Source organism: Drosophila erecta, unplaced genomic scaffold (assembly GCF_003286155.1).
Source record: "Drosophila erecta strain 14021-0224.00,06,07 unplaced genomic scaffold, DereRS2 tig00000000-arrow-pilon, whole genome shotgun sequence".
Taxonomy (NCBI): Eukaryota; Metazoa; Arthropoda; class Insecta; order Diptera; family Drosophilidae; genus Drosophila; species Drosophila erecta.
In genome coordinates, this window is record NW_020825194.1 from 17,829,690 (window position 1) to 17,852,300 (window position 22,611).

At 48.7% G+C, this 22,611-nt stretch overlaps 11 protein-coding genes across 12 annotated transcripts; 4 read left to right on the top strand and 7 right to left on the bottom strand.

Moving 5' to 3' along the window:
* The first annotated feature begins 170 nt into the window (after nucleotides 1–170).
* LOC6553041 (trafficking protein particle complex subunit 6b) lies at nucleotides 171–850 on the top strand. Its single transcript, XM_001980010.3, has 2 exons — nucleotides 171–341; nucleotides 408–850. The coding sequence occupies exons 1-2, from the start codon at nucleotides 273–275 to the stop codon at nucleotides 795–797; spliced, it is 459 nt and encodes a 152-aa protein (XP_001980046.1). The 5' UTR covers nucleotides 171–272; the 3' UTR covers nucleotides 798–850.
* Nucleotides 800–3,162, bottom strand: LOC6553040 (gastrula zinc finger protein XlCGF57.1). The gene is made up of 2 exons (XM_001980009.3): nucleotides 2,751–3,162; nucleotides 800–2,689 (listed from the first exon to the last, which is right to left on the bottom strand). The coding sequence occupies exons 1-2, from the start codon at nucleotides 3,078–3,080 to the stop codon at nucleotides 1,688–1,690; spliced, it is 1,332 nt and encodes a 443-aa protein (XP_001980045.2). The 5' UTR covers nucleotides 3,081–3,162; the 3' UTR covers nucleotides 800–1,687.
* On the bottom strand, nucleotides 830–1,489 carry LOC26526137. The gene has a single exon (XM_015154961.2). It carries the CDS (start codon nucleotides 1,486–1,488, stop codon nucleotides 841–843), a length of 648 nt encoding a protein of 215 aa, XP_015010447.1. The 5' UTR covers nucleotide 1,489; the 3' UTR covers nucleotides 830–840.
* Nucleotides 3,163–3,186: 24 nt separating the features above from the next.
* Nucleotides 3,187–4,946, bottom strand: LOC6553039 (NF-kappa-B-repressing factor). Its single transcript, XM_001980008.3, has 5 exons — nucleotides 4,517–4,946; nucleotides 4,050–4,408; nucleotides 3,797–3,993; nucleotides 3,577–3,738; nucleotides 3,187–3,512 (listed from the first exon to the last, which is right to left on the bottom strand). Exons 1-5 carry the CDS (start codon nucleotides 4,926–4,928, stop codon nucleotides 3,290–3,292), a joined length of 1,353 nt encoding a protein of 450 aa, XP_001980044.1. The 5' UTR covers nucleotides 4,929–4,946; the 3' UTR covers nucleotides 3,187–3,289.
* An 84-nt stretch (nucleotides 4,947–5,030) lies between these two features.
* On the top strand, nucleotides 5,031–7,464 carry LOC6553038 (surfeit locus protein 4 homolog). The gene is made up of 4 exons (XM_001980007.3): nucleotides 5,031–5,324; nucleotides 6,059–6,322; nucleotides 6,388–6,798; nucleotides 6,857–7,464. The coding sequence occupies exons 1-4, from the start codon at nucleotides 5,274–5,276 to the stop codon at nucleotides 6,941–6,943; spliced, it is 813 nt and encodes a 270-aa protein (XP_001980043.1). The 5' UTR covers nucleotides 5,031–5,273; the 3' UTR covers nucleotides 6,944–7,464.
* Nucleotides 7,465–7,632: 168 nt separating this feature from the next.
* LOC6553036 (N-acetyl-D-glucosamine kinase) lies at nucleotides 7,633–12,756 on the top strand. Of its 2 annotated transcripts, XM_001980005.3 has the most exons (5): nucleotides 7,637–8,189; nucleotides 8,779–8,881; nucleotides 11,309–11,519; nucleotides 11,612–11,837; nucleotides 12,029–12,756. In XM_001980005.3, exons 2-5 carry the CDS (start codon nucleotides 8,856–8,858, stop codon nucleotides 12,613–12,615), a joined length of 1,050 nt encoding a protein of 349 aa, XP_001980041.1. In that variant the 5' UTR covers nucleotides 7,637–8,189; nucleotides 8,779–8,855; the 3' UTR covers nucleotides 12,616–12,756. The 2 variants fall into 2 exon arrangements, with proteins under 2 accessions (XP_026833994.1, XP_001980041.1); XM_026978193.1 differs by lacking the exon at nucleotides 8,779–8,881 and having other exon boundaries at nucleotides 7,633–8,189.
* On the bottom strand, nucleotides 7,964–10,854 carry LOC6553037 (serine--tRNA ligase, chloroplastic/mitochondrial). The gene has a single exon (XM_001980006.3). The coding sequence runs from the start codon at nucleotides 10,325–10,327 to the stop codon at nucleotides 9,077–9,079; it is 1,251 nt and encodes a 416-aa protein (XP_001980042.1). The 5' UTR covers nucleotides 10,328–10,854; the 3' UTR covers nucleotides 7,964–9,076.
* Nucleotides 12,757–12,833: 77 nt separating the features above from the next.
* Nucleotides 12,834–17,962, bottom strand: LOC6553035 (cytoplasmic FMR1-interacting protein). The gene is made up of 9 exons (XM_001980004.3): nucleotides 17,598–17,962; nucleotides 15,676–17,507; nucleotides 15,328–15,620; nucleotides 15,158–15,270; nucleotides 14,898–15,097; nucleotides 14,304–14,839; nucleotides 14,144–14,238; nucleotides 13,703–14,089; nucleotides 12,834–13,637 (listed from the first exon to the last, which is right to left on the bottom strand). Exons 1-9 carry the CDS (start codon nucleotides 17,802–17,804, stop codon nucleotides 13,425–13,427), a joined length of 3,876 nt encoding a protein of 1,291 aa, XP_001980040.3. The 5' UTR covers nucleotides 17,805–17,962; the 3' UTR covers nucleotides 12,834–13,424.
* Nucleotides 17,963–18,029: 67 nt separating this feature from the next.
* On the top strand, nucleotides 18,030–19,602 carry LOC6553034 (39 kDa FK506-binding nuclear protein). The gene is made up of 3 exons (XM_001980003.3): nucleotides 18,030–18,189; nucleotides 18,370–18,582; nucleotides 18,656–19,602. The coding sequence occupies exons 1-3, from the start codon at nucleotides 18,174–18,176 to the stop codon at nucleotides 19,492–19,494; spliced, it is 1,068 nt and encodes a 355-aa protein (XP_001980039.1). The 5' UTR covers nucleotides 18,030–18,173; the 3' UTR covers nucleotides 19,495–19,602.
* On the bottom strand, nucleotides 19,584–20,503 carry LOC6553050 (39S ribosomal protein L9, mitochondrial). The gene is made up of 2 exons (XM_001980002.3): nucleotides 20,366–20,503; nucleotides 19,584–20,308 (listed from the first exon to the last, which is right to left on the bottom strand). The coding sequence occupies exons 1-2, from the start codon at nucleotides 20,435–20,437 to the stop codon at nucleotides 19,634–19,636; spliced, it is 747 nt and encodes a 248-aa protein (XP_001980038.1). The 5' UTR covers nucleotides 20,438–20,503; the 3' UTR covers nucleotides 19,584–19,633.
* A 267-nt stretch (nucleotides 20,504–20,770) lies between these two features.
* On the bottom strand, nucleotides 20,771–22,523 carry LOC6553049 (serine protease easter). Its single transcript, XM_001980001.3, has 3 exons — nucleotides 22,237–22,523; nucleotides 21,661–22,047; nucleotides 20,771–21,588 (listed from the first exon to the last, which is right to left on the bottom strand). The coding sequence occupies exons 1-3, from the start codon at nucleotides 22,295–22,297 to the stop codon at nucleotides 20,858–20,860; spliced, it is 1,179 nt and encodes a 392-aa protein (XP_001980037.3). The 5' UTR covers nucleotides 22,298–22,523; the 3' UTR covers nucleotides 20,771–20,857.
* Nucleotides 22,524–22,611: the final 88 nt, after the last annotated feature.

Genomic DNA, 22,611 nt, shown 5'->3' on the forward strand with positions numbered 1-22,611 from the left:
AATATGCATCAAAATACATATGGGCTTAAAATCATTTGAAAGTACTCTTAAGAAATCTATAAATGTGTATTATTTGAGAGTATATATACAACAAAATGATATATACCCTTAATAAATGTCCCTTATTTAAAAATAATAGTAGCTAAAAAAACACCGCTAAAAGCTGGCTAGACATTCGCCCGTTAACGCGTGCAACAGCTGACTAAATCTAGATCAAAACAAATCCGATAAAAAATTTGTTGAACTCACAAAGAAAAATTAAGTCCCTGAAAATGTCTGAAGAAATCCTTTTCGATTGCCTGCATGCGGAGATAGTCAATTATTGTCTGGATAGCAATAAGGTAGGAACCCGTGAGACGTGAAAAAACCAGTCATACAACAGATTTTGATTTGGTTTCGTCTATTAGGAGCACGACTTGGCCACTTTGGAGTATATCGGCTTCACCACCGGCTACCGCCTTATCGAGCGGCTCACTCGTGAAGTTTCGCGTTTTAAGGACGAGTTGGAGACAATGAAGTTTATATGCACCGACTTCTGGATGCTCATATATAAGAAGCAAGTGGACAACTTGAGGACGAACAACCACGGAATGTACGTTGTGCAGGATAAGGCGTTTCGCTTTCTGACTCGCATTTCGCCGGGCACCAAGCAGCTGGAGCACGCGCCAAAGTTCGTGGCCTTCACATGCGGACTGGTGCGAGGGGCTCTCAGCAATCTGGGCATCAACAGCACGGTAACGGCCGAAGTGCAAAGCATACCCGCCTGCAAGTTTCACATAGAAGTGAACAGGAACTAATTAGGATGTAAGGCAATGGTTTATTACTACAATTATAGAGATACTACAGACTAGACGAGGCTATCTTTTCGTAGAACGCCACAATGTTGTGGTCAGTCCAGTTAAGGCGTTCTCTTAAGATCCACTGATCGATGGGCAGTTGGGGCTGCGCAGGATTGGGATCTGTGTGGATTCCCAGGGCGGGCAGTGGCCCAATTAATATAAGCCACTTTCCTTGAAACACTTTCAGATAGTCCAGGAATGCTCCGCGATTGTTAAAGTAGCAGAAGAGCAAGGCACATGGATGGGCGTCTCTGCAGCATTTGGCCAATAAATCCGCGTCCAGTTGGCTGGCATCCTCTAAATAGTTAAGCGGTATGAAACTTCGGACGGAGTACTTGCTCTGCCACCAGTTGCGGTCGACCTCCAAGCCAAACATGGAGACTTCCCGACCTCCAGACACAGTCATAAGCCATTCCAAAAGCCCACTGCCGCAGCCTATGCTCAAAATTCGCTGGATGTCGTGCATTGCTAGCAGCTGATTAAAGTAGTCCAAGTCCACTGATGTGGGCCATATCCAGAGCAGCTTGCGCTTGAGCTGTTGGTCCAGGCAATCGCCCAGGGCGAGCAACTTACGCCAGTTGCCCGATGCATTATCAGTTAGGTAATAAATCTCACGCAGAGTCTCGAGTTCCGATCGCTCGTCCATCATATTGAATACTGTTCGTTGCAAATTAAGCGGTCTTGCTGCTTCCGATGGCCGGTGAACTTGGCAGTGACGTCGGCACGCGGAAATATGGCTAGCGGCCAACAAGATTGCTGCAGCTCGCTTCGGTTCGCAGCACCTGACTTATCTCTAATAAATTAGAGGACCCTTTTGAAAAAGGGCCAACTTATTAGAGATAATATCGTCACTTTGTGTTTTCTTCCTTTTGGTACCAATATTTGAAATTCTTGCGCCAGTGCATCTCGCTAAATTTGGAGCTACCTTGTCCCGGGATACGCGGCTGGTGATGCTGCAAGGCGGGTTCTTGTGCATCGGGGCTAGGTTCGCTAGAGTATTCCTCGTTGTCCAGATCCAGGATGATCTTGCGATACAGCTGGACATTTTCCTCTGGCATTACATCTGGCAGAGGCAGGTGCTCTGGGGCAGCTTTCCCTTGCTCCAGCTGCAGATCGGAGAGTTGAGATTGCAGTGGCGTAGTTTTCGGTAACATTACTGGCTCAACGTTGCCCACACTCTGGATCACGCTGTTGTATCGCACAGTCTCAGATGGTCTTTCTTCCGCCATCGTGGTCTCCTGAGCACTGGACCTCTGAACAACTATTTCCACAGTACTGTCAAACGCACAACCAGGATGCATGGATCGCAGATGTCGCAGCATGTTGTCCTTTCGGTTAACCGTAATGTCGCATTGGTTACAGCGGTAGCGTTCTGTAGCCTTGTGTTGCCTTATATGCCGGGACAGAGCATCCGGATCATTGTAGCTCTTGCCGCACAAAGAACAAGACTGACGTTCGCGACTTGAGTGGCGCTTCATGTGTAGCCGAAGCGTGGTTTGTCGCAGAAAGGACTTCTGGCATACTTTGCACTTGTGTCGAATAAAGTTCTTGTCATGTTTCCGAAAATGCTGGTTCAAATTGGCCTTGTTCTGGAAATGCTTAGAGCAGAGCTCGCATTTGAATTGCACACCGAGATCGCTGTGGATCGCCAGGTGGCTTTTAAGAGAGCTCTTGCGGCGGAAAACCTTCTGGCAGATCAGGCACAAATGCTTCTCCTGGCTGTGGGTAAGCATGTGGCGCTGTAGAACAATTGGTTGCTTGAAACTTTTCTGGCAAACGCTGCACGAGTGTTTCGATTGATTATCATGGCTCATGAGATGGTACTTTAAATGCGAACTGGTAGCAAACCTCTGAAAACAAAAATCGCAGTCAAGAACAATACCCATAGTAAAAGTACACAGTGCAACTAACGCGTCCGCACTCCATGCAGCTGAACTTCTTGAGAAGATCGTTGCCGCAGGTGAGGTGGTAATACTGCTGAGTCCGGCTGCGGAAATCCTTGTTACAGACTGTACAGTGGTAGCCCTTATCTGTGACAATAATTCGCTTATCCTCAGATGTCCTTGCTTGCGTTTCCTGCGCCTTCTGGATCTTGGCACTTTCCTGGGCTGCAACTCGACATTCCAGGCAATCCGATACATCCGCCACCAAGCAGAGACGACACTTGGTGTGTCCACAGCTGTCGGTGACGAGACGGTTCTGCCCCGTGGCATCGCAGTTGCAACGAGGACATTTATTCATTGCTAAATTTTAATTGCATTAAAATCGCACGTACAGGAGACTGCACTTGCAGCCTTGCTTCTTCTTTCCCCGCGACATTCAGCACGAAACGTAGACAATATACACGGCTAGAAATACTTTGCATGTATTTTACATCCTTTATATAAAAACTAAGAATAAAGAAGATCCTTTTATACGAGTACTACGAGCTGAGCTATTGTTCGTCCTGCCTATTCGCATACATTTTCTAACTCTAGGTCGGCCACATGACCGGGAAACAAGTGCGCCTTCTGCATGGGCACGTGCACAAAGTAACGCTCACAAAACTTGGGGTTGCGTCGAAACAGGACCTCAGTCAAAATTTGGCCATAGCTGATCTTCTTGGTGATCAACAGCCGCCGGGACTCGCCACTCCCATAGCTAGTGGAACGCAAGCCGAATTGTCTGGCAATCCTGTAAAGGGAAATGCCCACATTATAAGCATTTACTTATTACGATTAAGAATGAATGTGCTTACTGGTGGAGCATAGTCCTTTCTTCCTTCGAAAACGTGGGCTCAAACTGCATATCACGTATGTCGTCCGACCCCACATAGTTTTCTATAAGCCTGCGGTAATCAGCCAAGTTTTTCTGTGGATTTATCAATCCAAGGCCATTACGATTGTTCTTTAGCAGATAACTGAAAATATATACGGGTTTAGTTTCATTTGGCGATAAATTTAAAGCCGAAATCCTACCATACGGGCTCCTCACGGCCTTGCTTCAGGCGCCCTAAGCCACCACCTGTCCAGCCCATCAGCCGCATCATATGATATCCCTTGTTGCTGGCGTCCAATTTTGAATCTAACTGATTGTCGGCGGACTCCTTGGTGACATTGACATTGACGCCGTCCTTGTTTTTCTCCACCTTGATAGTGTCGCGCGATGCATTCAGCTGTAGAACGTCGCAATGGCTTAGATAAGGCATCAATTATTTCAGGACTTTCATACCTTTATACTATAGCAATGGGACTGGAGCGCCAGACACGCCTGCTTATGGGCAGCCATTTTGGCCGCCTTCAGGGTCTCACCTTGTCCTGTCGCTATCACTTCATTATTTACTAATAATTCGGCGTATTTCGTATTATCGCTAACTACCTGATCTAGGCTGGCACGCTCTTCGTATTTGACATTCGCAATATTGCAGGAGTTTTGCAGGCAGTTCCGTCCCCCGGCCAAGTACACAATGAGGTGACCGAAACGTAGATCCTGATAGAGATCGACTGGATCTCCGCCGCCAAAACACTGACGTTCTTTGTGCAAGCTTTCCTTTGAGGAACCCGCCGAGGGAACAGGTGCACCCCGGCGCCCTAGTAGTTGGAATTAGGCATTAGGCTGTGGTGTCTGGCTCGTATAGTTACTAGTGATATAAAGAATCTCCTCCCGCCACTTGGCCCACTAATTGTTTTTCCGTCTACCTTTGGCGCGCTGCTCCGCCGCATCAGATGCCGAGACAAATGTGCGCTTAAGGCGCTGTTCCCGTTTCTGACGGAAATCCGCTGCAATTTCCTTTGACAACTCGGCCACCAACAACATCGTCGCGCTGGGATACTTGCAGCCCATAAACTCCATGTTGACGAACGTTTGGGCCAGGCACACCAGCCGGTCCTCCTCAAAACGATCCTTGTGGGCCAGCATAAAGCTGCGTCGAAGATCCCAGTGCTCATCGCTTTCGTATTCCGTCTTGTAGCTGTCCACATCCCATTCCAAGGAAAATTCTCCGGATCCGTAGCCGGCGTCCTGCTGTTTTTTGGCTTTATTTTTCTTCTGTTTTTGCTGGAGCTCCTCCCCTTCGTTCTCCACTTTCTGACGCTTGGGTTTAACAGACATATTGATAGAATAATCAGTTAGCGTTGAACTTGTCAAATAAATTGGGAACGGGCACGCTTGTTTTTTGATTGCTTTCCCATTCACAGCGAATTATCAATTACCGATTGGCCATGTGTTGCCCATTGCCTATCGATAACGTAGAGATAACGATAGGCCCCCATCACGGCTCAACTTTGTCGTGCGTGTGTGTTTTTAAGTTCCTGCATTTTAATTCATGATTTTCTGGTAACTTAACAACAATTTGGAGAGCGACGCGACGCCCAGGAAGCCAGAAACGAATTGCCAAAGTGTCTCCATAGACGATTGCCCCAAAGTGAGAGATCGGATCAGTCCAAAGCAGCCAACATGAGCATACCCAACGAGTACATAGCAAAAACGGAGGATGTGGCGGAACAGGTAATATATATTAGGTTCAACTGCCGATCAGGTCTCCCAGGACTCCATATCCAACGCAGAGAGCTTCTTCCTGGTGCTTCCCGAATGCGGTTTGCGGGGAAGCCGTGACAGCTGCAGACTCGGAAAACTGCCAACGTCACCCAAACGCGGCAAAGTTCGAGGGTCTTGGCTGCATATAATCACGATCCGTTGACTTGGGGGCTACGTGCTGGGGCATTGGCTTCCAATAAGAATTGGGTGCAACCCAGATGCGTTAGCATTGTACTCCAGTACCGCAATTGCCAGTTGTTGCGTCTGCCGCAAGGAAAACTCTCTCTCGCTGCTTATGTTCAACCTGTGTGCGGATGTGTGTGTGTGAGAGAGCTGTCTCCGCAAGTGAAAGTGTTGAAAAAGAAAGAGCGGACAGCTGGACGCCAACGGCCAGGTCGAGTTCCGTAATAGTCGGGCTAGAAAGCCAGGTGAACTTGCTTGCGATTTACATATATACATGTATTAAATTACATAGACAGCAGGGCCAAAACCCGTTAGCTGGCAGATAGCAATCGAAAGATAGAGCGTTTAGAGACACGTCACAGCCAGCGTGCGATTTCCACCGACTACGCGCAAGCCACGCTCAACGGCATTGTATATTTAAGTCTCTTATCACCTTGTCAGTAGCCCCCTTATCACCATATCTGCACCCGTCCCGGTGGCCCTTAACACAACCATAACCGATTGAACGCTCTTTTTTGCAGGTCATCAAGCGCGGCAAGAATGTGCTGCCCACGGTGGCCCGTTTGTGCCTCATCGCCACGTTCTTTGAGGACGGCCTGCGCATGTACTTCCAATGGAACGAGCAGCGCGAGTACATGGACATGAGCTGGGGCTGCGGCAAGTTCCTGGCCACCGTCTTTGTGCTTGTCAACCTGCTGGGCCAACTGGGCGGCTGCGGCATGGTGATGGCCAGATTCAAGGTCGACATAGCGGTGGGACTGCTCTTCTTCATTGTGGTGCTGCAGGTGAGTCTGCATCCTTGTGTGCCTGAGGAAGAAGCCTTTATGTTAACCCGATCCTCTGTTTGCAGACCGTGGCATACTCCATTCTGTGGGACTTCCAGTTCTTGCTGCGAAACTTTGCACTCATCGGAGCCCTATTGCTCGTCCTGGCGGAAGCTAGAATAGAGGGTCGCAGTCTGTTCGCGGGCGTGCCATCGATGGGCGAGAACAAGCCCAAGAACTTCATGCAGCTGGCTGGCCGCATCCTGCTGGCCTTTATGTTCATCACTTTGATCCGCTTTGAGCTAAGCGTATGGCAAGTTATCCAGGACATCATCGGCTCCATTCTGATGGTGCTGGTCGTGCTGGGATACAAGACGAAACTGTCCGCCCTGATTCTAGTGGCTCTGCTCACGGTCCTGAACCTATACCACAATGCCTGGTGGACCATTCCGTCCTATAAGCCACTCAGGGATTTCTTGAAATACGACTTTTTCCAGGTTAGAAATTAATCATATTTTTGTATGAATTTTGTTAAATTTTCCTATTAATTTGCAGACTCTCTCTGTGATCGGTGGCCTTCTCATGATCGTGTCTTTGGGCCCTGGCGGCGTTTCTATGGACGAGCACAAGAAGAAATGGTAGAGGCCAGGCAATGGTCGCTTCATGCACGAAACTCTTTCAACATTTGACTTTTACCGTGTTTTACTCTTTCCGAGAAATGATAGTTAGGATTTACCATAAAATGGGACAACAACAGGAGCAGCATCAGCAGCAGCACAACACCGGCACGTATAAGAACTTGACAATTTTCAATAAAGGGACTTCCGCAATACCCCTCTCCACTGGCTCACTCATAGGGATCGCCCCACCCCACCACAAATCCATTCGCGCACATTCAACGACAAACTTCGACTACATTTAGGACATTTAATTTTTGTACATAAAGAACAGGCAAGAAATGAGTTTGGTCACTTTCGAGCCCCTCCCAAATGAGAGACACAACTGATTTTCGTATCTACGCTTGTCAATATCCATGTTTTTTGCCGATTTTTTATATGATTTGTACGCTCTTATAAATAAGTTGTAACCTTGGTGTTTGCGTTTTGTTGATTGCTAGAAGTTTGAAAATGAAAACGATGTATAAAATATGATGTACCAATTGACAATGATTTGTTTCTTTCGTTTATAAGCAAAAGTGTAATAGAATTAAATTGTAACGTTTTAATAAACACAAAGATGAAAAACTGAAAACTGTGCATTTCAAACTTGGCGCCAATTGGACGATAAATGGCAAATGCTTTTGTTTGTTTACCAGCACTGAGGCACAGCTGACTCGCAACGTCAACAAAGGGGAATATAATCCTTATCGACTACTGGCTACCCGTTACTTAGTAACCTGCTTATGAATCCGTGTACCACACAAAAGTAGTACGTTAATATTTATGAATATAAATGTAACAACAACAAAATCGATTGAGTAAGAAAGTGATCTGAATCTAAGAGAAAATAGTCAATGTTATAGATTTGACTGAATATAAAACTATAAAGGCAGTGAAAAACATACCCCCCCCATGTTTTTGAACAATTTGAAACAAAATCTATAAATAGAGATGGGTGCATTTCATCAAGTTCAAAATTTTCTTGCAATCTTCGCAGCATCATTTCAAATTAGTTGCAATACCCACTGCATATAAGAAACATATAGGGGCGGAAGCGTTTTCTTCAGCTGGCAACAAACACAATTGCGAGCACAATATACCCATGTATTGTGCAATTACCGGGTACACAAATATCAAAGAGTCGCTGAGCCTGAAATGAGAAATATAGCCAAACACAACGCATTTGTTGTTCGAAGCGTTCGGAACGTGGACGGATTGAGCTCCGCTGGGTAAGAGTTGGTCGTCGCAAATATTGTAGTTACATATGTGCCACTTCTAATCAAAATCTAATGAGTGTTTAGATGTGTAGGCGTGGTATAGTAAATCAAAATAGCAACCTCTGCTCCAATAATATTATGGGTGAATTGCCAGATATATGTTAACGTAAGCAAAAGTGAGTTATAAACTAGTTTGGAACACGCACGCTTGGCGCTCTCACTTCTGCAGGCACGAGCGGTGGTACAGGCAAACCTCTTGAGAACGGAAGTGGTATGAAGAAAGTCAAACTTCATTTATGTACATGTGCATATATCCGCCTCTATAAATACACCATAGCTGAACCAAAATTGCATTCTTCGAACGCATGCACCTCTTGCTGTGCTGTCTGTTTTGGTTCTAGGTTCAGATATTGGTTCAGTTATTCGTCTGGGGAGCTGACTTCACCTGTGTCAGCGGTATTTTCTTACCTGGGCGGTTGACAAATGTTTTGGGGCTAATGAAACGCGATAAGGTTGATCCGAGTGCTAACAACCCGCTGCCGTGCTAAAGTTAATCGTGCAATTGTTTATTGCTAAATGGCACTCGTTTTTTCTCTTGCAGGAACCGCCTTCTCCACATCAACAGCCTTTTGAACCACATTCCAGTTGGGATTCGCTTCGGCCCAGCTTTGTAAAACAATGAAATATTTTGGCGGAGTCGAAGGGTATGTAGAAAGGTCACCAATCGATTTGCAATTCAATAGCCAAACGCGATGATTAATGAACGTGATTAAGCGCAGGGTGTTATACCCCGATCTGCCAGATATCAGCTACGGGAAGTACTTCAAACTATTCCCCAGCTTTTGTTGATAAGCACAATGGTTTAATGATAACAGTCAAAGGTACAGAATGTGTTTAGCCTAGGCCTTGATGAATTTGACCAGCTTCGTCTCCGGTATTCGTTTGTTTCGCGTGATCAGCTCCTGGTGGTCCATGAATGGCCGCAGAACGGCAGGTATCTCGATGCCATCTTCCCGCTGATAGGATTCCAGCAGGGCAATCAGCAGACGCGGAATAGCCGTCGCAGTTCCGTTGATGGTGTGGGCATGGAGAATCTGACCGTCAACGGAACGGCGGTATCTGATGCCCAGCCGCCTGGCTTGATAATCCGTGCAGTTGCTGCAACTTGAGATCTCGCCCCACATCTGGCGCCCTGGCATCCAGGCTTCGATGTCGTATTTCTGATACGCCGGAGCGCCCAGCTCGCAAGGCGGCATGTCCAGCAGCCGAAAGTTGAGGCCCAGCCGCCGGAACAGATCCACCTCAATATTCTTAAACTCCTCTAGCTCGGCCTCCGACTGCTCTTCAGTGCAGATGGCAAACATTTCCACCTTGTTGAACTGATGCACACGATAAATGCCTTTCTCCTCCTGCAATCCCGATGTTTCAGCCCGATAGCATCGACTCACGGCGGTCACTTTCAGGGGCAGCTGCTCCTCCGACAGTAATTTATTCGCAAAAAATCCTGCCAGTGCCATTTCCGAAGTGCCCGATAGGCACTCGCCGGTGTCCAGTTTGTAGACCTGAGTGCGTTCACCCTCGGTGCGCATGCCACAAGATTCGATCACCTCCTTGGGCAGTATGTCGGGTACGGAGATCAGTTTGAAACCGTGGTCGGTGACCGCCTGAAGTGCATATTGTATGATGGCCTGCTCCAAAGTAGCCAGTTGGCCGGTCAAGTAGTAGCTTTTATGCCCCGTGTAGTTCCCCAAGTGATCCATGCGGTATAGGTTAAGAGCACGGGCCAATTCCGAGAACTCCTTCAGGGTGGACTGTGGTGGCAACTCTCGGTGGACATACTGCGCCAGTTCCCGCGGCTCCTCGCCGTAGTCTTGCAGGCGCGGATGCGTTGCATTGGGCAGCTGTTCCAGTTCCGCCTGGAGCTGACTTAGTTTGCGCTGGTCTCCAGCCTCCAATTCCTGGATGAGAGAGCGGATCAGTGGCATGTTGTTCTTGTGATGGCGCACAACCACATTCCGCTCCAGTTCGTCCAGCTGGGCACTGGTTGGAACCGGTCTGAGTTTTGGAGTCACCGCCGCCTTTGCGTCATGCGACCTATGGCGGCGCAGCAGCAGCAGATGCCAAAGTCGAGAATTCGTCGGCAATTTCATATCAATTAGCGTGCTTCTTTGTGGCACGCCAGCGGTCGCGGGTTGAGGATCACTTTCATTCACTTTTTAGTGAAAACATTTAATGTTTTTGCGCACAATTTGATAATTATATTCCGCACAACCGCACATAACAAATTGTAAAAGCCGCTAACATTCTGTTAACATTCGATTATTTATCGAAGTCTTCATTGTTTGATGTGTTAACGTTACGCTCGCTGTTACGTACGCTACGCAACTTCCAATCCTTATTTTGAATTGGCCCACCGAGATATTTTTATGACCGAAGTAAATTGAAAGAAAGTTAAAAATAGTTAAGCAGCAATAACAAACGTCTTTTGTTGTGGCCACTTTGCGTGGTCTATCAAATAATTTCCTCAATTGAGCGTATTAAGCAGTGCACTTTCCTCACGTCACGTCACGTCTTTTCTGACACTGGTTGTCAGTGTGCAGTATAACGGTAATTTCAAGCCCGTATGAGTTTCTTTTATAGGAACGTAAACTGTCTGTATGCTTCTCCAATTGGATTTCTTTGAATTGTTGAAAGCACTGAAACAAATTTAAAATATAATGTTTCAATTTTTAAAATACGTGTTTTTAATTTGCGATAGGAATGTGTAAGGGTTTTAGTCTTGAGTTCTAAGATTCTACATAACATAAGATACGATAACAATCTTGGCTAACAAAAATGCTTGCGTTTCTATTAGCTCTAAGCCGATAAATTTTTCTCCGTGTACTTATGGCCTCAGTTTTATTGGGATCTATGGGTTGTCGAATAGAATTGGTGCGTGTGACACGTTTTCCCTAAATGAATTTGTCAATTGCGTGGTTCTTCAACTCCAATTAGCCGTCACCAGATCGGTTAATTTAATTTCATTCAATAGCGGTATTGTCCGCGGTCACGGCCCCAACGGACGTACAACACCCATTGTATAATGATGAAGACAGCCCGGAAATAGAAACCATCTGCTTTGTCTCCTGCAGCGGAGCCACCCACTCCCGGCTGGTCATCTGCGATGAGAGCGGCCAATCCGTGGGCGCCACCAGCGGCCTGGGCACCAATCACTGGGGCATCGGCATTCCGGAGTGCGCCCGCCGCATCGCGGATATGGTGGAGCGGGCGAAGGAGGAGGCAGGCATTCCCAGGGACACACCCCTCACCAGTCTGGGATTGAGCCTCAGCGGCTGCGAGCAGGTCAGTGATTACAACTCATTAACTACTTGCAGAAATTAGATATTTTAAATAATTTTTTACACACATACATCAATACCACTCACTCCTTACAGGAGGCCACCAATCGCGAGCTGGAGCAGGAGCTGCGCACCACGTTTCCGGATCTGGCCCAGAGCTATGCGGTGTCCAGCGACACTATGGGCAGCATGTACACCGCCTCATCCATCGGAGGAATGGTTCTTATTTCAGGAACTGGATCCAATTGCCTGCTGCGAAACCCTGATGGCTCCACGTCCAATTGCGGCGGCTGGGGCAACTTCCTCGGCGACGAGGGAAGCGGTAAGTGGGGAGCACAAACCGGGGGGCCTTATCAACTAACGCTCTACTAATGCCTGGCCCAATGTTGAGATTAACGGCTGCATCTCCGATTAGAATTGCCTGATAGCGTTGATTGCCATTGACTCATTGCCGCTTTTGTTGTGCTTCATTTTGCAATCACCATACTGACCCCCAACCCTTCTATTTTCCAGCCTGGTACATCTCGTATCGCGCAGTCAAGGTGGTGTTCGACCACATGGACAACTTTGAACAGTCAGCGGCTCCCGTGGAGAAGACTTGGGCTTTGATCAAGGAACACTTCAGTCTGGAGACGCGCTTGGATATGCTGCCCCACTGCTACGCCAAGTTCGACAAGCCCTTCTTCGCCAATTTGTGCAAGAAGCTGTCGCAGAACGCCGAAAGTGGAGACGAGCTGGCGCGCGGCTTGTTTCGCGAGGCCGGTGTCCACCTGGCCAGGATGATCCTTGCCCTGCTGCCCAATGTGCACCAGGATCTGGTCAAGTCCGGGGACCTAAGCGTAGTCTGCGTGGGATCGGTGTGGTCCAGTTGGGATCTGCTGCAGGAGGCCTTCATCAGTGAACTCTCAAAGACAAGCATCGACTTCAACCTCAAGCTGGTGCGCATCACCAAGAGCAGTGCCTACGGAGCCTGCTACCTGGGTGCGGATAGTGCGAACTTCGATCTTCCGAGAAACTATGCCGACAACGTCACAGTTCTCTACACGTACACCGATCCTCGAAAGAAAGCCAAGGCCACCAACGGCGTAGCTGCTAGCTGAGTTGTGGTAGACAACGCATTCCGAAATACACTTCCCAATTGCCAAATTGACAATTAATATTCCAGTTAGTGGTACGGATAGATAGTATTATAGCTTATCATGAAATAAATAATGTTATCTTTTGACGAAATCCTCTGAAAAGTAATGCTTTCCTTTCAATCTTGCTCAAAGCACACCTCTACTTCCTCGTCGTCTTTTAAAATATGTGTCCCATTGTGTGGGTTTGTTAGAAATACGTATGAAAATTTTATTCGATAATGTTCATTGTATTAATTGCATGTGTCTCAATGCTGGCTGTCGTGGCTTCTTTGCATACACTGTGCGGCATCTTTTTTGTAATACTTTGATTGTGTTTAAAGCCAATTTGTTTTTATTTCGCCGTGCTGTCATCAATTCTTTGGCTAATTTGATTCTCAAATCGGGAAGCAGAACATAAATGTATCTGTTTGTAGCGAAGGAATACATAGGCCAAAAACATAATATCTTAGGGAGCTTAGAATAGAGTATTTGGGATAATGTACGAGTAGTTGAATCGAATTACATCTATATATGTATAATTGCTTGGATAAAACATTTAACGTACTGTAAGATTGAATGCGACATACCAAAAGAGATTTTCAATAAAATCGAATTCAAATAGAACCAAGACCGCCACTTTGACTAAATGAACTGTCAAAACTCAGGCAGTATAGCCAAGAACTTGGCTTTTCGGCTTCTACGTCGCTGCTTCGCTGGGGACTAATGCAACTGCGATTAAGTATAACCTATTTGTATGCGATTAGCTTAAATGCATCCCTTTCCAGGGGACCTCAATTGTTTATGCTCTGCCGCAGCTTCTGGGGATCCTGGTAGTGCGACGAGGACGATATGACCGAGGGATGCTGGGGCGGTGGAAAACACCGCACGTGCTCCACATTTGAGCCCTCGCCATCGCCGCCTTTTAGATATTTGTTGAGAATGGAGAAGATTTGTGAATTTAATACTTGGAACCGACGAATCCGATCCACCATTCGCTTCAATTGCTGTAAAGATATATTCGAATTAGGGTTCGATATTTGGTAGTTATGACAAAAGTGTTGCAACTTACAATGCCCTTCACGTCCTCATCCTTGCCATCAACGCGCTGTACCCGCAGAATGTGGTAACAAAAGTCCAAAGCCTCGAAACGCCGTTGCTGGCCCAGCAGTACAATCATGACGCAGCCAGCCCAGTTCAGACCTTCGCCGAAGAGCTCCTCGATGGTATACTCCGTGCCCCTTACTGGAATGCAATAAACGAACTGCAGTGCCGACCAAAGGCGGTGGAACTCCGAGCACTCGTCCACGTGGATAATCCCGTTGGCCGGTGGAGGACCACACCACACCGGATCGTCCAAATAGCTCTTCACGCGGTTAAGAATAACCTCGAAAATGCTGAGACCGCAGCAGAGACGCTCACGAGTCAACAAATCTCCCTCTCGTGCTATCATCGCTTGCTGTTGGTAAAGTCGAGTTACAAAGTTTCTTAATAAAATATTCTAAAGGTTCACCTTCGCAGTGCCGATCTTTTCCACGTTTGAAACTATCTGCAGATTGGCAAACTGAGCTTCGAGACGCTTTTGCTTAGCCTCCGGTTTTTCATTTTCTGAAAGGTGGAGTAAGTAGGTTAGTAACAAGAACTACTTTATGTAAGCGTCCACCTTTACATACCTTTGCAAAAAGGTCTGGGGAAAATGTTCTGGAAGAGGGCAGCGTGCAGTAGATCGCACACCTCCTCCTGCGAGAGCGCCTGTTCGATAAGCAAGCAAAAGATAATGCTGTTGCCAAACTCCCGGAAAGACTGGAACAGCTCTGTCTTCGCGTCCGGATATTGCACGATGTCTGTAAGATGGGCCTGATAGTAACTGAGCACTCCAGGCGAACCATACTCGCAACGGGGTAGTTTGCACGACTTGGGCATGGCAATCATCAGCGTCTTGGTGAACTGCAGCAGAGAGCCCTGGATCAGTGGCTTAACAATGTCCTTCAGTATTATGTCCATGACGACTGCTATGCCCTGATAGCCTAGCAGGCGGCACATCGCATGGAAATGCGGTGATCCGACAAAGCCAGTGTACTGACCATACTGTGTGGAATAGGCAGCATTCAGCTGCTTGGAACCCCACAGATAGTAGTGGGACATTTGTGGCGGCTTTTCACGTTGTATAGCCTGTGACGACGAAAGATTCACTTTGGTTCGAATAAAACTGAAAGAGATAATAGTAATAAGTGTTTTTGCCAATAGAAAATAGGAAGCACACTTACCGATTTGTGGCTGCATTATAACAGTAATTGACCAGGAAGTCGTAGTTCAATTCCACAAAGACGTGCAGTGTTATTCTGCCGTAAGGCGCCAGTACGTTGTGGTTAGCCTCCTTGACCATGCCGTCAAAGTTATCCAGAGCCAAGTATTTGCTTAGCAACTTGTGGCAAATTCGATTTGCCTCCAGTAGACCTTCAAGTTCCTGAAATCAAACGTGTTAGGGACTGATTCTGGCCATTTCCACGGTTCCGGTTCCCCTTACCACAATGCCGGTAATATCGTTGCCTTCGAAGCGGCTGATGGCCAACTCAATGCTCTTGTGCATGTTGGCATTTATGCGTTGTGTGATCAATTTGTTCAAGTCAATAGAACGGCCTTAAAAAAAAATAAACAATTAACCAAAAGTTCATAGGCAATGGGTGTTTTGCTTACCCAAGAGTTGGACATGTCGTTGTTTTAACAAGGTCTCATAACGATTATTGCGGGGATACGACTGGAAGTTGAAACCGAGTACCTCGCACTCCAATCGGAAACGTTTGTCCAGGAAGATGCTGCCCGCTAATTGCTTGTAATGTGCGAAAATCTGCTCGCTGAGCTTGTAGACAAACTGGTCGAAGCACAGATTGACTTCGGCCTCCACTTCGTCGTACAGGAACTGCTTTCGGAAGACAGTGAGGGCGTAGTACGCCGAGTCGTTGTACAAGTCCAGGGGATACAAGACAAATCTGTAAAAGGCACATAGTTAGTGCAAATCAGATCATTTGTTTGCCAGATACTTACTCCATCATTGAGGGCTCTTTTGTTTGCAGAATGTGGTCGGTAAGGATCCAGGGCATGGACATCTCAATTGGAAACTGAATTCGCTTCTCCATGGTGATCAGATCCTTGCATTCCTCGTTGTGCTGATGTCGCACCAAGCACTTGTTAACCTTACGACCCATAGTCATCTCCAAGTAGAACTCGCGGTACCACAACTGCGAGAGATCGCAGCACTTCTGAAGCGTGTCGCTGAAGTTGAGCAGGTAGCTCCAATAGAATGATGTCTTGTGGAACGTGTCGATCTGAAGCAAGCAGTTTCCATCGATGTCCTTGCGCAAAGTGCGCTTGCCACCGCTTTTGTCGGCGATCAAAGACTCCAGCATGGTGCGCACCATGTATAGCTGCGTGGAAGAGGGTCCCACATTGAGACGCGGCACCTGGATGCGGAAACCGCCGTCGGGATCCTTTTTGCCCTTCGCCACTGGATCGTCGGTGGGCTCATAGCCCTTCTGCCAGTCCGCCGACGTCTCTCGCACCGACATGATTATGCTCCGGATAAGATCCTTCTTGTTCTTTACGGCCTTGCGCAGCGGTTCACGAAGCGAAAGCTGCACAAAGTCCTGCAGCTCGGAGTAGATGTTACGCCGTATAGCCTCGCACAACACGGTCTCAATGCGCGCCATCAGCACCTGCAGTCCCTTTATCATGGCAATCACCTCGATGAGCGCGAACTTCTCTTCCGAGGTGTAATTGTAGCGCGTGGCCCGCTCGTACTCCTCAGCCTCAACGGGGCACTCCTTGTTCTGGTGATGATCAGTGGGATGCAGTAGCTTCCAGGAGTACAGCTCAGTGACCACACTGGTCCACTCAGACAGCAACTGCAGGCCGCGCAGAGCCAGGTCGGCCGTAATCCGGTTCTCGGCATCAGAGGGATTCTCCTTGACGGTGGTGGTCACCTCGTTTGTGTACCGCGCCAGCTCCGAAATGTACTTGACGTGATCCTCCCGTATCTGCGGCAGGTGCACCATTAAATCCGCCTGTGGGCTGATGGCGTTTGAACTGGACAGCGGCCACTTGCTGGAATCGAAGTGCTTGCTGCGCTTTATGTAGTTAAAGGGAGCAATCTGCATGTCGCCGAACAGAGGCACCACCTCCAGGTTTTTAAAGATGCGATCGATGCGATCCAGGCGGATCTTCTTCTTTTGATCGAGTTTGTTGATATTGCACGCGTCGCTGTCCATTAGGAACAGGCCAAAGCCCATAACCTTGACCAGCATGTGCTTCTCCTCGGGGGTCAAGTACATCTTTGTCTCGAACATGTGAACGCAAATGTTGACCACATCAGAGAGCAGATCCTCGTAGCCAACGATCTTCTCCAGCGTGTCCTTGACCGTGTCGCGAATTTTGTTCTGCGTGGCCAGGAACATGGATAGATTCTGCGACTCCTGCAGGGTGTGCGAGTCCGACATCACCTTGAGGAACTGCGCAGCTCGCCTGTACGTGGAGTAATCGTTCTTCACGCTGGACTTCATGTTCTTCAATTCGTCTAGGACGGCGAACATGTTGATGAACTTGCCCAGGGTCAGCAGGTACGCTTCGGACACGAAGTCCTTGCGCTTCTCGGCGTGGCACAAGCGCTTTACCTCGCCGGAAAAGGCCTCGATGGCCTTGCGCTGGAAGTACATGAAGTTGAGCAGCTTGTTCACCTCCGGGGCCAGCACCTCCACCGTCTTCTCGTAGATCTCCACTCGATTGGGCTGCTCGTTGGACTTGGGCTGCGGGATGGCGCGCGAGCAGCAGCGCCAGGTGTAGAGCATTACAGCGTGCTTCTGCCCCTCATCCAGGAGCACATTCTGCGGGCGGAGAGGGAGAGAGAGGCAGGGAGAGAAGCGGGCAACTGTGAGTAATGCTATAATGCAGATAAGCCGGATGAGCTAACTCACCAAGTTGGCATGGGTGGTAGCCTCCTCGATGTACTTGGCAATGCCAGTGACAAATCCATTGCGATCCTCGAAGTTCGTGTCGAAGTTTGCCTTGTAGATAATCGAGCAGGGCTGCGCCTCGATGCACGGCTGCTCGTCCGGCAGGGAGAGCTCGTCCAACACCTCCACATTGGACAGCGCGTCGGCTAGCGTAATCTTCTCCGTCATGCTGGGCTGCTTATCATGCTCCAGCAGCTCGAAATGGGTAAATTTTAACAAGGCGGGGCCCCAATCCAATCGACACAAATTTTTTTCGCCACAAATACAACACGACTCTGGCCATTCGCAGTGGTGCGCAGACAGGCGGGCATAATTAGCACATTTCTGCATGCGGTTGGAGTCTCCGCTATACACACTGCACGCTGGCTGCCCATCGCTAACTTCGATATTTAATCGCTGAATCGATAAAAACGCGCGCCTTGCCGATACATCACATCAACACATCACTAGCGTCTGTGGTTCCGTTTCGTTCTGCCGAACTAAATTCCTCTTTTTTGAATTGTATTTTCCGCTGAGAGTAGTCCACAATCCTGCAAGATGTCGATGTTTTGGGGTAAGTCGAACTGCTTTTATTTGCCAACTTGCCAACGGGCTGGCTATGCCACACAGCTGTGGGCTCATCCGCGCTTCTATCGCCGCCACGTGCTTGCCGCTTGATTTGCCGGCAGCGTGGAGCGGCGCCATTTGCATGCCCAAGTAAACCATGTTTTTGACCAATTGTGTCCTCGTCCAGGTTTGAACATGAAGCCTGAGCGCAAGTACTCGCAGACCATCATCAAATCATTCCATATATCGGGCGTGGCACTCGACAAGGGCCAGGAGGCGAAGTTATACCTCGCTGCCGAGAAGCAGGAGTACATTGTGGCCACCGTGACCAAGGCCATTCCACAGGTGGCGCTAGACCTTAACTTCAGCAAGGGCGATCGCATTATGTTCTACACCGCCGGTAAGTCCTCATATGTCCACCTGGACATTTCTGACGTTTCTGTCCGTTTCTGACGTTCTTATCCGTTTCACAGGCGACGCCAGCGTTTCTCTGCTGGGCTACTTGCACGACATTGATTCCGAAGATGAGGATGACGATGAGTTCACGCTCAAGGAATTGCTAAAAGCCAAGGGTGGCAAGAAAAGCAAAAAGTCTGAAGATGAGGATGAGGATGAGAGCGGTGAGGAGGAGGAGGAAGATTCTGATGACGATAGCCAGATTGAATACGACCCCTTCCTCGAAAATGGTGAGGAGGATGATGACGACGACGATGAGGAGGATGAGGATGAGAACGAGGAGAGTGGGGAGGAGGAGGAAGACAGCGACGACTCCGATGATGCAGAGGAACAGCCAAAGGCCAAGGTTGCCAAGCTCTCTCCGGGCGCCAGCGCCAAGAAATCTGGCAAGGAGCAGAATGGTGTGGTCAAGAAGGAGGAGGCCAAACAGCAGCCAAAGAAGAAGGAGAAGCCAGAGGCCAAGAAGGAGCAACCGAAGGCAAAGGAGCCAGCCAAGCAGCAATCGGCTTCCAAGGAGCCGCGCACCATCACCGGAGGCGTGAAGGTTGTGGATCAGGTCGTCGGCAAGGGCGAGGAGGCCAAGTCGGGCAAACGCGTATCCATGTACTACATCGGCCGGCTGCAGTCGAACAACAAGACCTTCGACAGCCTGCTGAAGGGAAAGCCATTCAAGTTCACCCTGGGCGGCGGAGAGGTCATCAAGGGCTGGGACGTGGGTGTCCCCGGTATGAAGGTGGGCGGCAAGCGAGTGATTACCTGCCCGCCGCACATGGCATACGGCGCACGCGGGGCTCCACCCAAGATAGGCCCGAACTCCACTCTCGTTTTTGAAGTGGAACTGAAGGCTGTGCATTAGTGCACTATATTAACTTCATATAGACTCGTAATCATAAGTAAGTATCCGCGTCGTACAACTTGATAAAATGTTAAATAAACTATGTTTTCCGGCTGTTCATAAAGAGTTTTGTAACAATCGCATTTATTTGGTCTATGGTCTATGTGCACTTTTCGGGTGCTCCTACATCCAGCAGGGGTTCAGACTGCAGTTTCCAGTGCTCGAGGACGTAAGGCAGCCGTTCGCTGGGATCTGTGCTCCAGTGATGCAGGCGACACTTGAGTCGCGCCTGTTCCAGCTTGTTTATAGTCACGGTGCAATAGAAGTCCTTGCTCTCCTTCTTCAGGTCGGGTCCCTCGATGCGCTCCTTAGGCAGAGTGATGCACTCCTCGCGACAATGGAACCCAGCCTTGCGCAGCGAGGCCTTGATGTGCCAGGGCTCCAGCACCCATGGCTCATCCTTGTTCATCACCACCGCTAGCACAATGGACTCCAGCATGTTGACCGTGCGCTGGGCGTAGGCGGAGCTATGCTTAATAGACGATTTTTCAGCCTCTGTCTTGGAGTACTTGGCCACATTCTCCGGCGTATTGTACGCGGCCAAACCAGGCAGCAGGAGCTTATTGTAGACAAAGTGCGGCTTCAAGGACACCACGTCACCCTTGTCGCCAACGCCCTCGACGAAGGTTTTCAGCACCACCTGCATGTTGGGTCGCTTTTTGACCAGTGTGTCTTCCACGAGCTCGTAGATGAAGTTCTTGGCCCTCATCCGTCGGGGTTTCTCGTTGGTTTTGTGCAGCGGCGGGTCATATTTGCGCTTCAGTACGAACGTGGTCTGGAAGTGATTGGGTGGTGAATGGGGATCGCTTCATTAACCCAGAAGAGCACTTACCCGCACTTGCTGTTGCAAGCTGGTGGCCGATTTAAGCAAATTTAACGGCGTTACGTAGATGTTCTTCAGCATTTTTAACACCAATATGTTTGCGTTGCCAGACTACACATCAAGTTGCAGAGTTGCCAGACGTGATTAATTAATCTGGGCGAACTTGGATGTAAATTTTTCAGCGATTTCAAAAACGATTTTAATTTTATTTCATCAATAATAAAAATTTTTTAATTTGGTTTTTTTATTTCAATAAAACTAAATTTTTTTATGTACACTTAATTTGGCATATATAATTTTCGTACGTTAGAAAGTATTATGACTGTCAATTTGCAATTTCATAGTTCTATTACTCAACTAGTAAAACTAGATATTCAAGTTACAAAATAAAATTCCAAGAAACTACTAAATCACTGTTTTTGTGACCAATCGCACACGAGTTAAAGCAGTTTTGAAACGAAATCCGATGGGCGAGTTTATTTACAAGAGGACACTTTGCAATCAGGACTCAATTGTGTTTTGGATCCAATCCACGTACTTGCCCACCAGTGTGTACACTCCTGGCCATCCGGCCAGACCGCACGGGGTCGGTCCAAAGGACACCACGCCCGCCAAGAAGTAGTAGGTGTTCACCTTGTTGGTGTCCAGGCCGATGAGCGGGCCACCGGAGTCGCCGCGACAGGAGTCGACACCCTCCTTGCCACCGGCACACATCTGTGTGTCCTCGAGGAGAATGTTTTGGCTGCTGTAGACGTTCTGGCACTCGTCCATTCGGAATCCCTCCACGGCTGCCTTCAGCTTGAGGTTGCTGGCCGACAGCTGCTCCGTTTTACCCCAGCCAGCCACGTCCATGGTGATGCCATCGAAGGTGGCCGACCGCAGATTGACGTCCAGGGGCAGGCAAATGGGACGCACAAAGTCGGTGTACTCCACCTGCTGGGCCAGACGTAGCAGGGCGATGTCGTTGACCTGGTTCTTGGAGGCCGGTATATAGTCGGGATGGGGTATAGTGCGCTCCACGGGCACGTCCAGATGCGGCGGCGCGCAGTCCTTCATGCCGCGCACATCCACTTCGCAATCGGGATTAGTGTTGGTGTCCCACTCGCCCAGACGGACACCCGACAACCGCCAGTCGGTGGGAAGCGACTTACCATTGACGCAATGAGAGGCCGTGATCACATATCGCGTACTGATCAAGGAACCGCCGCAATGATGACCTTTTTTGCCCTGGGCTGCATGTACATATGTAGGGATTAACCAGTGGGTAAGTGCGTTCAGATTGAAGAGGATTGCCCTGTACTCACCCTTGGTGTATTCAATTAGAGCCATCCAGGGGAACTCGTCGATCTTGGTCTTCATTCCGCCGTAGATGCGATTGGACAGGATGTTGCCGCATTGTCCTGGCTGCGGCAGCAGGCTGTTGCTGGTTACATTACGCTTGGGCGGCGGAGGCGTCTCCGATGCGCTTTCCCTGTAGCGGTCCGGACAGCAGATGAGCACTTTGCCGTTGGTATAGCCGCATTGGCTGCGACTCAGGTAAAGCCGGTCGGTGTCCCGGAGCGGAGTGGTGGTCAGGAGCCCGTAAAGGTACTTGCAATCCTCTAGGTGGATGCACAGCGCCCGCTCCCGGTTTGGCGTTATGCAGCGCCCATAGTTGGGCACCTGGGCCGCCTCGTTGGGGAAGTAGAACTCTGGAAGTCCAGACTTTAGGTCAGAGAGCTTACCAATATTGTGAATAAATTGTAATAAATTAGGTCATCATTAGCTGTGGAAGTACGGAAACAGGTTTCCAGCGACTTGTGAAGGCCCGCGGCAAAACAAATATGCTAAGCTTGTCATGTCCAGCAGCAGTGAATCTTGGCAATATTCTATTTACTTACGGCCCGCCGATGATTTCGTCAAAATGCCCAATAAGAGGCAAACAATTGATGGCCTTAGCATTGTTTTTACGCAAGCGCACCTCGTTAGTCCTTTCTCAAGACGTCGTCAGTGGTTTTATGATAATGTTGTGTGCACTGCAATATTATAGGCCGCAGAAGTAGTTATCAAAATAAACGGCACGATAATATGGACGATGGACCGACCGATACTGCAGCGGAGTTCCCACGGATCGGAGCGGAGTAAAGCGAAGAGGCCGAAGCTGAGCTTGGCGCACAACTGAATCTTCGGACACGCTGCTCAGCCCGCGAGCTTTGTCGTAAGCTTTTGGTGAGTCTCCACATCAGATACGGATAATCGTGGGAGCAGATCTTTAT